The sequence below is a fragment of the Zonotrichia leucophrys genome, chromosome 10 (assembly GCF_028769735.1).
Source record: "Zonotrichia leucophrys gambelii isolate GWCS_2022_RI chromosome 10, RI_Zleu_2.0, whole genome shotgun sequence".
Taxonomy (NCBI): domain Eukaryota; kingdom Metazoa; phylum Chordata; class Aves; order Passeriformes; family Passerellidae; genus Zonotrichia; species Zonotrichia leucophrys.
The window spans coordinates 17232379-17249123 of NC_088180.1; the positions used below are offsets into that span (position 1 = coordinate 17232379).

Consider the following 16745-nt stretch of genomic DNA (forward strand, 5'->3'; position numbering starts at 1 on the left):
TTTGCTTTGGGGTTTTTTTGTTTATTTTTTTTTCTCCCAAACAGTCACTTTCATACCAAATCACAAGTTCATGACTATTTCTCTGGCAAAGCAGCAAACAAGAACTTGAGACAGAAGTCATGAACTCCGAGCTGCATCTCAAAACACCACAGATTTTGCTGCAAGGATTGTTATCCAAGCTAGTCTGTGGCTTGGACACATCAGTTAAAACCTTTTTCTTCTGCAAAACAAACTCAGTCATCAACACAACTCATCAGGGCTTTGTTTTAAAGGCAGGTCAGGATAAGCACTGTGATCTCTGCTCAAGGGTTCAATTCATCACCAGGATTCAGAGAGTCAGTCCCACCTCCTGGATTATGCAAGGACACTTTCCTGGTGACACCACAAGGACTCATGGCAATAAATAAAACAATTTAGTGGAGCAGGAGCAGGCACAGCGAGCATGGCTTGAGCTATGGACAGTGATAACAAGGAAGAAGCAAAGACACCTAAAAGATGAGCAATCCACCTTAGTCCAGGAACCAACCCTCTGCTTTTCTAGCCAGAATGGCCATGGAATATCCAGGAATATCACAAGACAAGGACAGTGGACACTGACAATGGAGCTCATCACCACCTGCCAGGCTGGATTTCAATGGAAACCAGCACTCAGCTTTATCAGGAACCAAGCAAAGGAGCAGCACAGCTTCTCTGGAAAGGGAAGAAATCCATCCACTATGTACATTTACATTTCCTTTTTGTGTCTCTTTTTCACCTTGATAGCAGAGGGAGAAGAACCTGGAGTCCCTCTCACTCCTCATGATCCACACTGAGGGAATCATCCAGAACAGACCTGCAGTAAAGCCTCACTTGCCATAAGTGATGGAAAAGGACATTTCTGAATGCTAGACTGCTGCAGGAGGCTGCTGTTTATCAGCCATGAGGAAACAATCACAGGCTTGCAGGGAAAACCCAGACTCCCCATCAGGAAGAGAAGGGACCTGGAAAAACCAAGGGATTTATCCACAGAAGTGAGACACACTCCCATGGGCACAGTGCTGAGTTCCTGATACAGGGAATCCTCCTGTGCTTGCAAACACTTAATCACATTACATCTTCTGTGGAGCCCATTGTTGAAATCTGCTTTAATTCTCCAACAGCTGCTTCCTAATATGGACTAATACAGGTTGCATTACATCTCTCTATTTTTAGTGCACATGTTTTTGGCCATAACAACTGCTCTTTCAGGCCAAGTCAAACCTGCAGAGAAAACACAGCTAGAAGACAATGATTAAAGATGGGGAAATGCAACCTAGCAGTAACATGTGTTTAAGATTTATACCTGCTCAGGGAAAGCATTCCCTACATTTGATACCTGTACACCAGCACTTACTTAAATTATTACCAGCTTTGATAAATTGTTAAAACAGGTTGCAAAGTAACTATGCAGAGAAGCAACACGTTGTTATTTTGTGAATTAAAATATTGATCTTCCTGTTATTTTACTGTATGTGCAGCACATTTGCATGAAAGAAAAACTGGTTCATTTAAACTGACAAAAGGGTTTAAAGCAAACCCACATTTAAGAGTAATTTATGAGGTCTATATCATAAACATGAAATAACAACCTTCTGTCCAAAGACAAGCTGCTCTCTCTCGTGCTCCTGGACTGTATTTTATATCAAATCCTTCCTATGTAAGGAGACTTTAATACATCACTGGAGACCTTTGGAGAAGTTGTAACAGAACTTACTTTTCCTGAAGAAACAGAAAGTTTTATGACATGGTTAGAGGAGATTCCTATGCTTTCACAACATGCTTTGATTCTGTCTTGAACACTGATACCTTCTCAAAAGTAAGAAAAACTGTATTGTTTTCCTATTCACAGACTCTGATGGCAAAGAAAACATGCAAATCTCAGTAAATAGTTAAACTACTGTTGTTCCATGATAGTTCAGAAAAATAACCCATTTACTGCAGCTGAGGCTGTGGTGGATATTGTCACATGGAAACATTTATTATATGTCACAAGCACACAGAGAGAGGGCAATGAAAGAAGCTCTATCTCAGGGGTTGGGCACTGCAAAAATCATGAATGATGCCTTAAAAGAAATCTTTCTCTCCTGCCTGGCTCTTCTGCAGGGAAACTCTTACTTGTATCTATTAAAGCCTGCAAACAAAACTCCCTTTGACTCCACTCTCTCCATAGCAAAACCACTCATGCAGGTTGTCAGAGCTGGTGTTTGAAGTGAGAGCAGGTGTGACAGGAGCTGGGTGCAGATGCTGCCCAGTGTCCAGAGATGAGAGGATTTCACATCACTGCTGTGGAGCTGCTTCCCCTGTTCCTCACTGCTCCCTGCTCAGAGCAAGTGAAACCCAACCTTCCCTTCCTTCCCCCTCACTGCATGTGCACCTGGAAACCTTTTAATAGGTTTTGTGTTTGCCTCACAGGGGCTCATGTTCGTGCCTGAGCAGAAATGTGCATTGTGACTTGAACTCTCTCTCTCTTGCTGGATGACAGGTGATAAAAATAAAACATATTCACATATCATATGACTAACAATAGCACCTGGCCCATGGTGATGGGATCCCTCCTTTGCTGCTGGAGCACTTTGGAATTCAAACAAAGGAATTAAAACATCAGCTCTGGGATTTTTTTAACCCATTAGTGGACACTTTCAGGTTCAAATCTCAAGGATCCAGTCATGCAAAACCTTAAGTACTTTCCCATTCTTGACTACAGCCAGATTAATCCTCTTATACAGATTATTCCAGGAGAAATTTGGCTCCCATAAAGTTCTCCTGCAGACCTAAAAAAAATTTTGAGTGCTGCAGGACATGTAACACCACTCAGACTAAGGGAGTTGTTTTAGAGATTTTAACCAGCCCTTATCACAGCAGCCTGATGGCTTTACCTGGCCCCAAGCCCCTTTCTCCCTCCCAGTGCTGGGGTCTGCAGGGAGGGCACCACATCTCTGGGTGGAACACAGCCCTTGGAAAGCTGTGCTCTCTGTGCCCCCAGCAGCACTTCCTAATTTGGCTCATTTTGCCTTCCTAAAGTGCTTTCCTGCTCCTCCTCCAAATGCTCACACAAGTCATTACATCACCAAGCACCTTTGTTTTACAAGTTATTAAGTTCATCTATCACAGGAAATTTGCCATTGAGCAATTTAGCCCTGTTTAATTTTTTATTACATGATCAATAGTTAGCATTAAAAATTCAGCTTATTTTTTGTGCTTTGATTCCCAAATAACCCCAGATTATGCCAGCTACCTCTGAATTACAGAATTTTAAGAAGAAAATACATACAGAGGTGATTCTTGTGTATTCAGAAAATACAAGAACAGCAGTAAAGGACTGAAAAATGCCCAAGCATGGCCGTTCTGTGCCCTTGAAAAATACTCATTTCATACTGTATTTACACAGACCTGTCTTTTTCTGTCTATGTCATTCTACAATACAGGGTTTGTACCTAAATGTCTGGCATAGAAATATCCCCATGTATTTACAACCTCCAACCTTTCCTGCCAAGTTTTAGCCTGGGTGAGCCAAATTTTAAGCCACTGGAAAACAACCTCTAGTACAAATCTGACCAGTCCATGTTGGTGAGATTCACTGTAAAGAGACCTTTTCCCAGGAGAAACTCTGGAAGCACATCCCTAGATGGTCACTTCCACACAGTTTTATTAGAAATGGACCTTTTGTGTGTCAGACAGGATTAATTCTTTCATTTCTAAACTCCTTATGCACAAAAGTTAATCCAAAGCAGACAGGAGGCAATTAGGTCATTAATGTGCTAAGCCTATTAACAGCCATGAGTTACATTTCTGTCCCTCAACAATGACAAAGATCCAGGGGTCTGCCTTTAAGTGGGAAATCCCATGAGCAATTGCATTATTTTAGATCAGGGCTACTGCCAAGCAAGGCTTGGCTCCCTTCTAGCACAGCAAGAGTCAGCACCCAAGGGATGGGAATTCTGTTCCAGTGTAGCAGGGGCTCCCCAGAGGCCCTCAGGAAGCAGGAGGTGCCACTGGAAATGCTCTTTCTTTTATCAGTGTCTTCTTTCAGTACCTTCATGCTCACTCAGCTCCTCTTTCCCTTTGTGATGCCATGCAATTATTACCCAGTGTCTCCCCAGTTTCCTTCCTTTAGTTCCTCTTCTCAGGGAGGGAATTCCAGTTCTGCCAAGGACAGGGAGCATCCTGCCCCTAGAAAACAGGTCAAAAGGTTCAGTGGCCAAAGGGTGAGGCTCATTTCCTGGACTGATCCTGGTTCAATTCAGATTTTAACTAATGGCTGTCTCATTTTACAGTGTAAGAATTCTGAAATGCATTTTCTGTGACCACAGGGCTGCAGCACCTACAGAACTTGGCTGGGAAATCAGAGCAGTGCTGAATTCTGATGTTTTCTCTGAAAAGAGACATAAGGGATCTGTAACTGTAACCAGATCCAAGATTTCATTCTCAGAGAATCAGAAAGAAGATTGGCTTAGTCTAAACCCCTGAGAATGATAAACCTGCTGAACTATTAAGAGCTCAGCTCCACACAGGAGAAAATAAAGATCCTGGCTGCAGGATTTACCAGCACCCAGTGCAGAAGCAGGCACAGGTTGTTTTGCTGGTGCATAGGTGTGGTTAAATACAAAAGCTGAGATACAAAGCCTTACAAGCAAACTTCAGGCTCCTGCCTGCTCCAGTGAGCTCCTTCAGGTCTCTTCCACTGCTGTTCCCACAAGGAACCTTTTTGTGCCTCCTGTTGATGCCACATCCTTCCACGTCCAGCAGCAGCCCTTGCCCCTGAGCACTCAGCTCTTCCCACACCAGTGATCCTCACTCCTGTGCCCAGAAAATCCCCCCAGCCCTGCTCCCCAGCAGCAGAACCCACTGCTCCATTTATGGAACCCATCCAGGAGAAGGCAGGAGAGGAATGAAAGGAGCAGAAAATACAGGGACACTGCAACCTAATGAAGAGATGTCACAGATTGCATAAAAAATACCCCCTCACACCCAGAGAGAATTCCAGAAAGGATAAGATTTAATTACTCTGAAGAAGCAAAACTATAGTTTATATCAGCTGGCAATTTGCCTGTGTGGCTTTGAAAGTGGGAGAAGACAGGATATGATCAAGGAACAGAGTTGGCCATTTTCTCCTGAAAAATGACAGCAAATGATAATATATCATATAACAGCTGTTATATCAGATAGACCTTAAGTTTGATGAATCAAACACCAGACAGAAAAAGCAAAATCATGCTCTTAGTTTAAAAAAATCACCTTGCTGAACTACATCTGGTAGCTCCAAATGCACACAAGCTCTTACAAAAGCAATTTAAAGCCATAAAAGAATACAAAGTGTGCTCAGTTGACCCTGATATGGATTGTGTGCTCTCCTACACAGAAGTAAGAATGATGGCATGAGAAGCTGAAAAAGAAAGCAGATTGCTCTGAAAGACAAAGTGTGCATCTCTTCCATCTCCAGATATCCCTTTATCCCATTATGAGCTGGATCCCTGGAGTTGGACTCCACAGATGATACTTGTGATTAAATTATATCAAAGCAGGTGAAATGATGTTTTCCACACTCTGAAATGTGAGGATCACCATTCTATCCCTGCCTGCTCAGCACAACTCCAGTGGAAAGGCAAGATGGAAGAGTCCCCATCAACACTGACTTCAGTTAAAAATCCTGAACCTTTGCTAAAAACCCAGTGAATCCCTCCCTGAGCAGTGGTCACACTGCAAGATTAGAGCAGAATTTATCATCTCACATGTCCAGTGTTACAGCACATGCCCTGACAACCTCATGGCTGTGATGTGGCTCCAGCCTGAAGCAGAACCAGGATTCACCCACACTTGCCATGCTCCCCCAGCCCCAGCTGCCCACCCACCAGAATCACAAAATCCAAGCAGAATTGCCATGGCTGCTCTCTGGAGCCACCCCAAGCTCACCTGCCACAACCTTGCAGTGCTCCTCAGGGCCCTGGGGCCTGGAGGGGTGGCTGGGCTTGGTGGATCGTCTCCGCCTGATGAAATGTTCCTTCCCACTGAAGGAGCTCTCAGATGCATTCACAGGTTGGATCAGCAGCTGCTCTGACCCAAGCTGGATGTAGCCAACCTGTGCACAAAACAGAACAAAAAAAACCCCATCAGTTTGGTGCCCAAGCCTTGTCTATCCAGCCTGGTCTGAAACCCAGGGCATTTCACTGCAGTTATTTGGAGAGTGAGGAAATGATGGGATTATGGTTGTGCTCAGCCTGTGTAATACAGAATAAAGAACTTCATCTGCTTCTCTTGTTTACTTTTTATATCACTGAGCACTAGAAACAATGCACTGTACAAAGGAAAGGTGGGGATTCCTGTCAACACTTTTGCTTTCCCTTCCTCCTCCCCCTCCAGACACAGCGCCACAAATATGTGTGTTTTACAAGATGCTCAGCTCACATGAGGACAAATAAATCCTGTTAACAGAAATCCCTTCAGAATCACCTCTCCAGCTGCCAGGAGTGCCCTGCTACTGAATGGCATTTACTGTCTCAGAGCACAGAGGTGACACTGCCTGCACCCTGTGGGCACCACCCTCACAAGGAACACTGAGTGAACTGATGCAAGCGTGGCTTGCAGAGCCACACTGCATTTTTGGGACCAAACACCTCTTCCTGACTACATTAGGGGCCACACAGTCAGCTCTGCTCTCCCTGCAGGCCATGGGTTGGGTTTCAGAGGTGAAGTCAGGAATGGACTGTTGTACTGCCCCAGTTTCAGGATTTTCCACCATTCCTGGAATAAGTGACACTAGCAAGGCAAAGACCCTGCCTAAATAACTCCATAGGGTCCAGGTCAGAGCACTAAATCCCTGCCTTCCTTGCACCAAGTCCAGACCTTACAGCAGGGCTGGCAAGAACACCTTTGGAAGCCCCAGGAGAGCGCTCCTCTGTCACAACCCAGAGCTTTTAAGGTTCTTTTATGCTTTTTCCACTCCTTTTCTGGCATGAAAAGAAGAGAGTGAAAGCAAAGTTATCACCTTAAAACTTTACAAAGCCTCCAGGTTTGGTAATCAACACCAAGGCTGTAACATGTTGCACAAAGTGGGTATTTACAGTGAGGAGTTCTTATTTTTCATTGCACTAATCCAGTGATTATTTATATTGCAATTAAAAGGCTCAAAACACAGCTCTGCCCTGTACCTCCCCCTTGAGAGAAGTCTTGAGGTCTGATTTAACTTCTGTTAACAACAGAAGGGCTCATCTGCTCTGGCAGGACTGTGCACCTGAGAGGTAAAGGTGCTTCCAGAGAGCTCCAACACCCATCCTGCACATAAAAAGAGAGGCCAGGCTTTTCTGGTCCCCCCTCCCCACACTCTGTGCCAGCCAGGCAACTCTCCAAAGAAATGCTCTGCACGTACATCCAAATGCTGTATGTTCAACAGCTGACTGTACTAGTGTGATTTATAATATACATTACATCCATACTGTATATTGCACATTTCCACACCTCCCTGCCAAATCCCGTCCTCACGTACACCCAGGAAATCCCTTTGGCCCAGTATTTCCAGCAAGAGGAATTTCTGCAGCAGAAATGAGAGCTCTCCTCCTCTGACAGCCACACGAACTGAACAGCATTCAGGGGGTCTCAGGAGGGGTCACTGATTTCCAAAGAGAGCTTGGACAAAGAGAAAACTGTAAAAGTTGGAGCTCCACTGGGCATGGCTGCAAAGCACAGCAGAGACAATCAGTGCCCTGTCTCTGAGGAGACAAGAGACTCCTCTCTGGGGGCCTTCAAAAGAGACCTTGCTCTTGGGACAGAGAATTGCTTAAGGATAAAATGCCTTGGCACTTCCTGCATACAGAGAAAACCCAACATTATTCCTGGGTCCTACTGAATGCTCACCAGTTTACAAGACCACCCCTGCCTGGAGTGTCCAAAGGGCTGCCTTTGCACTTAAATCACAAGCTGGGCTTTGTCAGAGTTGCTCCAGAGACAGCAAAAGCTCTGGTGACTTGTTCTTCCAGCCTCCTTTATGATGTTCTCCACTATTTCCCCTCCTTGTTCCAAATCTTCCAGCTGGGAGGTAGCCCCAACCCCTTTTTTAATATAGGTTTTAATTATTTAGAAGAAGGGTTATAAATCTGGTGCCATGGTACTAAAAGCCACACCAGAGCTCCTGACAGACTGCCAACCATTTCAGCTGGTGCCAAAAGCATGTAAGAAGAAGTCAGTTTCATCACCACCCCACATTATCCCAATTTTCTGGCATCAGGAGTGAAAATAATTTAAACCATTGGAAAAGACTTATGTTTCACATTTGCTGTGGAATTGTGAAACCTATGGAGAGAAAGAGCCATGAGTCCTCACCCTGGAACACGTTGGGAAGCATCTCAAGCTCAATCTGAACAGGCAAATAGAGTTTCAAGCCGGAAGGGTTTGCAGGATGAGGCATGTAAAGCATCCCTAGGGAGTTAAAAACGCTAAAAATTCCCCCAGATTTGCCAGTTGGGTTCTGAAGAGTCCCCAAACCTGCTGGCCCAAGGAGATCTTTTGGACCCTGCCACTTGAATAGTCAGGTCATTATTTTGCTTTTTCCATAAGAAATGCATTCCTCATTTGCATCCCTCAAATCCTGCAGATCCTGCCCTGTGCTAATCCCAGCATGAGAGATCAGACATCAGCCCTGGACAGAGGCTCTGGGCTTTTCTTCTCTTGTCTGAGTTGAGGGACTGCAGAGGCCTTTGGGTTTTGAAGATAAAGAAGGGAAACAGAATACCAGGTAACCCTTGGAGCTACTTTTCCCACATCCCAGGAAACCAGTCCAATTAAGTGAAATGCTTTGGACCTGCCAATTCCCACTTGCCTGGGGAGATGCACATCAAAAGTTGGGATACTCCCTCCCATCCTTCTCTCCCTGTGGGAGTCCCAGACCTGCTGCTGTGCCAGATCCTGGGATAGGTGAATTTTGGGAAAAGCAGCTGCCCAACCCCACCATCCTGGAGGAGCTGAGACACAGGAACCCTAAAATTCAGAGGAGTGCAGGAGTTCACCACCATCTGCATTAATTTTACAGTTGGTGTGGGCAGACCATGCAGCGGACAGAGCCCCTGCAGTTCTGCTAACAGGAAAGGCTGGAATGATTTCGGCCCCCAAAGGCAGGCAAACTGACAAGCTGATTAAAACAAACAATAATCCACACTTCCCACTACAGCCCCACCCACCACTGTGCCTAACAGTGGCAAGATCTTTCACACTGGGGATATTTCACATCCTTATTTCACAAGTCAGCTCAGCATTGCTCACCACCAGAACATTCCCATGTGCTCTTATCCAGAGTTTCACACACACAGGGGTCACTCAAGCAACCTGCTCACTCTGTCATCTGCTCTTGTACCACTCCTCTGCCACAAATCATCTTCCAGTGGAGCTTTTCTTGGGCTAAATGCAGCAGGGAAAGGAGGAAGGTCCTCACAGAGTGTCACTGGAACGGCAGTGGCAGCACAGCCTTTGTGTGACCCCATCCTGCCTCCCTGGCCCTGTCCCTGTGCCCTGGTAGTGCTGCTGGAGCTGCTGCAGCTCCAGGCCTTGCTCAGAACAGGGATCCAAATCCTCAGTGCTCTCTGCACATGGCTCCCGACCTTCCCACATGTTAACACTCTCCAACAGTTACACTGTTTTTCCAGCCCTTTTTATTTTCACAACATCTTTGAAGGAGATCTGTGAAATGCTGAATCTTTAACAGATTTTTCTCTTGCTCCTAAGTGTTCATTAGTTACATACATAGAACATGCTGAAAAGAGAACATATTTAAACATCTGACAAATTCCATCCCCTTCTCAATTTCTCAACTGTTACGCTGTAAATCGTTGTTTAACCATTTCCTCAAAGTTAAAAGGAAGTTAATGTTTAAAGTGAAGAACAAAACAACCCACAAATACAGTTTAATAAACTTCATGTGGGTTTTAGTCCCGCCCTTATTAACCATGTTTCAGCTTTGCTTGGTTATTATTTAAAACTGCAATTCAAGCAAATTGAAAAGAAGAGCTTTAAATTAAGTTTTGTTCCAGAATCATTTCAGGTTTACACTCAGTTCTGAGAGCAGAACATACCCAGGAATATCTGCCCTGGCCTCCAACTCTGCTAGACAAGGAAACCCCAACATCTTCTCCCTCTTGTCGCTATGGAAGAGGCAAGAAAATCCCAGCACAAGGAAACCCAGCACAGTAATTTAAGAGGTTTAACTTTTCAGCTCGTGGCCCAGCTATGGATGAATGCCAGACAGCTCCTCTCCCAGACAGGAGAGTTCAGTGGAGCTGAAGGTTTCCTCGGGGGAAATTGTATCATCTTTAATCCCCACACGCCTGCTCTGCCCTGCTTCCCACAGCAGCAGAGGCTCCCGAGTCACCTGCAGGGCAGCACCGCCCTGGTGCACGCAGACAACACTTCCCTGGCCAGGATGGAGCTCCCTGAGCTGCAGCACCTGCTCTGAACCAGGCACCAGCTCCCTCTGCAGTGAAAGTGGCAATCCACCAGCCTCAGGTACCTGTGGCACAGGATGAGCCACCAGGGAAGGGCTCACCTTCATCACTCACCCAGCCCTGACACCCAGACTGGCCTAACCCTGACACACTGCAGCCTCTTCTGCATCCTCGTTCCTCTTCTCCAGGAGAGCTCCATGAACTAGCCTGAACAGGAGGGAAGCACAAACTCTTCTCTTAATTCACCTGAGAAGGACATGCCACCTTATACAGAGACAAGACAAAGAGCAATCCTGAACCCAAGATCAAAGACTCTGGATTTTAAAATGGAAGTTATTTAGAATCAAACCTCTGCCTCTAAAGGCATCCCAGTGATTGTCACCTTTTGGGTCCTGAACAGTTCTCAAGAGTTTCTTTTCATTTCTAATTATAATGCTTATTTTGATGTGGACTCATGACCCTCTCAAAACTGTAACTGTTTCCAAAATGTAGGTATGAGAAATATGAAAAGCCTACACCTGCTCTAAGGGGCTGATGCTGCAGTCCAGCGCTTCAGCATGTGACAGTGACTCAACTGTGGCCTTACAAAGCTGGAACTTTCCAAAACACAAAGTTCCTGTACTGGCTGCTGCCTTGTAGTGATGGTCCCAGGGCTGCAGAGCTGCCTGTGAGTGCCCAGCAGCAGGGCAGGGCAGTGCAGCCCTGAGCTGTGGCCAGAGTCCAAGTGCTGGCACAGCTGCCCTCCCCAGAGGCCAGGGCTTTCCAGGAACCCTGTGCCTCTGCTAGGCTCCATTCCCAGCTTGTCACGAGGAACAGGAGCACTGGAGCATCCTCACACCAGGCACTTGAGCTGTAGCTCAATGTGAGACCTTGGGTAGAGCAGCTTTTACCTCACTCTGAGCTCACAGAGCTCCAAGAGCTCAGCCACCCTTCCCAAAGCAGAGTTAACAGCAGCATCTGCCAGCAGAGCTTGAACACCAGAGCCCAACCTTCAGATGCCACACTGGGAATCTGATCCCATCACCAGGAAGCAATTGCTCAGCCTGGCTGCAGCTCAGCTTTCGTGCCACTGTGTCAGGGATTTTGTTTTTACTAGAACTCCACTTGCCCTGATCATTTTCTATCACTTTTGGTATGATTTATGGCATGGCTGAGAATGTGATTACAGGAAGGCCTGAGCCAGCTGGAGATCAGGACACAGCATTACTGCCCACTCTACCTCTTGGCAAGCAGCTTTTTTGAAGGAGATGTCCTGATCACCCAGTCAGAGTCCAATGAGCATTCCCCTGCTGGAATTTTCAGGAAACCCCCACTGCAGCACTAGGACTGCTCACAAGACAAATGCCAGCACAAACAGGCTGCAAGGTTTCCACTACCCAGGTCTTTCCTCTGGCCCAGCAGGTCTGGCCCATGTCCCACCTGGGAAGCTGCTGCTCAGGGCAAAGTCTTATTCTTCCTGCAGCAAACAGGGCTCAAGGAAGCAATGGGAAAATAAAATATTTTTTTTTAAGTGATGGTCTTAGTATTTTATAATTGCCAGATTAGAAGGCAAAAAATTTTAGGCTCTAGAGTCACCTGCTCTCAACTCACAGCACTTTAAAGACTTCCTAGACAATTTGGGGCAAACTTTTGATTCCTCTGATTCCAGAAAACATCTTACCACTACATTAGACAGCTTTCACTACAGCTATGCTGGTTTAGTGTGGCCACTGTGTAAACACTGAAAACAGCCTAAAATGTGAGAATGTTTCATGTTTGAAGACAGACTTAAGAAACCAAAATGGTCCACTCAGCTAAAATAAGAAGGTTCATCTACATGGGGGTATGGATAATTTCAGTGAAACCATTTCAGTAATTAATGAGGTTCATCTTAAGTTTAGTTTCATCCATCTTAAGTTCAGGCTAATCCTCAAGACACTGGAGTTTTCTGTTCTCTAGTTTTGAGCTTACAAGGGTGTTTTAAATTTAACTCACTCAAATGTACCATGCACCTGCTTTTAGCCCTTTCCCATTCCTGGTGATTATCTGGATGAAGAGGATGAATGGATTCCTCTAACAGGAAAGGAATATCCCAACATGCAGAAACAGCTCACTCTCAACACATCTGCCCACAGCACTCTCAGCACTGCCAGGACCAGGTGCAAGGCAAAGGCAAGCAGAGCTTTACCAGCACTGTCACTAACACAAGGGGCTTTGGCACAAACCAGCAGCGTTCACACTGATCCCAGGCTGATCCAGCCCAGTTATGTCAATTTAGCCACTGCTTACAATTGCCATGATCCAAACAGGTACTGCAATATTGCTGTTGACTTTTGCTGAGTAGTGAGCTAAGGCTAACTAGTCTTGTCTCTTTTTCAGCTTTCCTACTGGGAATTTTGCCAAGCTTTATCACCCCCTCCTCCAGTCCCTGATCTCAGGCAGGTAATACTGTGCCTACAACTACATTCCTCTTTTTTAAAAGGTTTCTCCTCTGTTTGTTTGTGCTTTCCAGCTTTGGAAGCCCAGCAGGATTAACAAAACACGCCTGGTGGCAAAAGCATAGAGCTGTTAGTGATTTAAGGCTTGAACTAGAGATATTAGTTTTAAGCTGCCCTCGGTGGAACTCAGCTCAACTTCCAGTGCCACTCAGACCTCAGCATCTCTGTTTGCTGGGGTTTTTTTAATCCTGAGGCACAGCGCCCTCAAATGGCTCCGGAACGAAGGCTGGAGCCCCGAGGGCAGAGCATGAACTGCTCCTCACTGCGGTTTAAGGATAAATCTCCACCATCAGGTCTGTTCTGACAGGCACACCTCCCAGGACCATCTGCTGGGAATCACTGCCTAATGCCCCGCTGACTTCCTGAAGTACTTTAAAAGTTATCAACAATAATTGAAAACTACTCAATGTCTTAAGCATCTGTCTCCAACAGAGAGAAACTTTCTGTCCCACACCAGATCACCTGCTCTTACTGGGATGCTCAGAGGAGAGCCAGGCCCTGCAGAGCCACCTGAAACTACAGCCTGGGGCAGAGAAATCCTGACACTTGTGGTGGGAAAAGCCCCTGTGAGTGGGATGCTCCTGTGACCATGCTGGGGCACTGGCTGCTCCCTGACCACAGCTCCCAGTGAAGACCCCGATACCAACAGCAGGAGCCTGGGAAGAGCCAGCTGCAGAGCTGCCACAGCATCAAGCCAGGATGGCACCAAATCACCCCAGTGGGACACAGCCACCTGCCCCATGCCTGGGGACAGCGACACAAGATGTTCCCTTCCATCAGGATGCTCCTCTACAGCACCCTTGGGTTCTGCCACCCACCCACAATGGAACTGCAGGGCCTGAGCCCCTCAGGGATGGCTGAGGCAGCTCCACAGGGAGAGCCAGGCTGGGCAGAACACCCACCATAGGACAGCGGCGGTGCTTGGCAGGGCCCGGGAGCTGAGGGGACAGTGAGGTGAGGGGACAGGAGGGGTAACACCCCCCTCATGGAGGGCAGGTGAAGCACAGGCATCCACCGCCTAGAGATGTGGGTGGCAGCACGGTCAACGGCCTGAGGGAAGAGCGGGGCACGGCCACCAGCCCTGAGGGGGAAGAAGGGTGGGATGGCAGTACCAGCCCGGCGCAGGTGCTGAGGGAGGCGAAGGAGTCGCTGCGGTTCAGAGCGTGTCCCGAGTAGAAGCAGAGCCGCTCCCGCGGGGGCCGTCGCGCCTCCCCGCGCCGCTGCTCCACCGCGAAGCCCCGGGCCAGGAAGCGCAGGTCGCGGCGGAGGTGCAGGTACAGCTCGGCGCCGGCGGCGGGCAGGCGGAGCAGCACAGCCTCCTCCTCCTCGTCGTCCTGCTCCGCCGCTGCCCGCCGGCGCCGGGGGCCGCCGCGATCCCGTCCGGGCGGCAGCAGGTGGATCTTCTCCAGCGGCACTCGCTCCGGGATCACCACTTCCAGCTCCGCTCCGCCAGCTGCAGGCGAGAAGGAGAGAGGCTCAGGCGCTCGCACCCCGGAGCCGCGGCCCGACGGGGCGGCCGGGGGCTGCGGCACCCCCCGCTCCCCGGGACAGCCCCGCGCTCGGGTTTCAGCGCAGACAGCCCCGCGCTGGAAACCGGGAACGGGCTGCGCAGACAATGGAGCCAGCGGAGCACGGCGATTTATTTCTCTCTATATACACATATATTAGAGACAGAAGCGTGCAGGAAGAGAGGAATAGAGCAAACGCTAAAGCTACTTGTATCATTAAAAAAATATAAAATATATATATAGCTCAGACACAAGCATCGCATTTCACCAACCCCAATAAAAATCTGCAGGGAGAAGGGGAAAAGCAGAGCGAGCCGCAGCAGCAGCCAAGGACAGTCAGCAGCTTTCCACATGGAACGCTACAGCAGCAGCGGGAGGACAGGAAAAGAAAATACAAAAGCCTGGAGCAATTCATCCCGCGGGCTGGGACCGCGGCCACGCAGGGGATGCGGAGCGCGCCCTGCGCTCTGCGCCCGCACGCTGCCGCCCGGGACCGGACCCTGTCAGCGCCGCCGGGGAAGGGGAGCCGGGGCGGCTGGGAGCGCTACCTGTGCCGGCGTCCAGTCCGCAGAGCAGCAGGCAGGGCACGACGAGGGGCAGGAGGTAGCCGTCAAACATGGTAGTGCGGCGGCGGGGCCGAGCGCGAAGCGCAGCGACGGGAGCGGGGCCCGAGTGCGCCCTGCCCGCCCTCGGCACCGGGGATCGCCGCGGCGCGCGCCCGGCCACGCCCCCAGCCGCGGCTCCGCGCGCCCATTGGCGGCGGCGGCCGCCGGGACACGCCCCCCGCTCCCCCATTGGCTGCGCGCCCCGAGGGGGGAACGCACGTGGGAGCGGCTGGCCGGTAGGGGGCGCCCTCTCCTGCCCCGGGCCGGGCCCTGAGGGAGCCGCGGAGGCACCGGGAGCATCCCGGCCGGGTCACGGGGTCTGGCGGGCGGCATCCCCCCCTGGGCCGCCCCGTCGTGTTTCCTTCGTCTCCCTTTCCTCAGCATTAATTGAATTTAGGCACGGTTACAGCAGCTCTCTTGAGAGTCACCCATTCCTTTCCCAGCGCCAATCGCAGGACTGGTGCCAGGGCTTGGAGGACCAGAAAAAAATTTAAGTTGGCTATATCATAGAATGGGTTAGGTTGGAAGGCACCACAGAGGCATATCTGGTCAAAGCTCCCTGCTCAAGCATGGTCATCCCAGACCACAGTATATGGACATACAAAGATTTTGGGCAAGGATGCCACACACTCCTGAAGCACTCATTGCATGGATGAAAATAAGAAACAAGTGCATAAAGAGATATAAAAATTTAATTTTGCTACCAATTCCCATTTTCACTGAGCTCCTTCCACCTGGCTGGCCACATCCTGCATGTCCTCAGCTGTGCAGGGATCAGGAAGAGTTAATTTGGACAGGGGCTGTTGGAAGCTGTAGGGTGATTTCCAAGAGCAGAAAGGTTTCCGCTGTGCTTGGTGGGCTTTGGATGGGATCCTGTGCTCCTGGCATGGTTGAGTCACGGAAAGCAGTCAAGACCCAACCTGTTAGCAGATTTAAATTGTGGTGGCCCAGCAGAGCAGTGTCCTAGAGTTTAAACTTTGCAAAAATCTGCAACTTTGTTGCTGAAATTGTAGAGGAATTCAAAGGAAGACCCATAAAAGAGTGTGAATGACTCTGGCAGATCTCCCTGCAGCACTTCCTCCAGAATTGTCCGGAGCCGTACTGACAGCAGGAGTGGCTCTGAGTCCCAAACAAGTGGAATTAGGTTTGGATGCTCATCCCAGGGAGGGCAGGCACTGGGGGAGTGCTGAGAAAAGGGTGTTTGGAGCTGGGAACAGGACTGGTGAGAGACATGAGCAGGATTTCTTTCTTTCTTCCAGGCATTGAACAGGCAGCAAGAGCCACATTTTCTTGGTGAGCTGCTCCTGTACAAAGAGAGAGGCTGTTTGAGAGTCAGAACCTTGGAGCTGCTGCCAGCTCCTCACCCTGCTGGCTGTGCCTTTCCCGGGCACCAAGGGACACCCACCATGGGCTGGTGTAGCACCTCAGAAAGCCCTGCCCTGCACAGGGCCTCTGCAGCACCTCAGGGACACAGGACACAAGAGCATGTCCCACCTCCTGCTGTGGCCTCAGGAATGCCCCTCGTCCCTCCTGTGGGATGGCACCTGGAGGATGTTATCTGTGGTCAGCAGCAAGAGGAAAACTGGGGACTGCAAGCAGCCCCCAGCAGGAAAATCAGAGTAAGCCAAGATCCGTGGCTCAAACTCTTTATTAACATGAGATCAGATGAGTTTTAATAGCTCTGTGTTTCCCACTCTCTCTTTCAGGGCTCTC

At 48.8% G+C, this 16745-nt stretch overlaps 1 protein-coding gene across 1 annotated transcript in view; it reads right to left on the reverse strand.

Moving 5' to 3' along the window:
* The window catches only part of ADAMTS17 (ADAM metallopeptidase with thrombospondin type 1 motif 17), a 155991-nt gene extending 140871 nt beyond the window's left edge, over positions 1-15120 (reverse strand). The window contains exons 1-3 of the mRNA XM_064722306.1: positions 14976-15120; positions 14032-14372; positions 5929-6094 (exon numbers count right to left, since the gene is read on the reverse strand). Coding sequence (XP_064578376.1) covers positions 5929-6094; positions 14032-14372; positions 14976-15045 — 577 coding nt within the window. The 5' untranslated portion in view covers positions 15046-15120. The remainder of the gene's footprint in view (positions 1-5928; positions 6095-14031; positions 14373-14975) is intronic.
* Positions 15121-16745: the final 1625 nt, after the last annotated feature.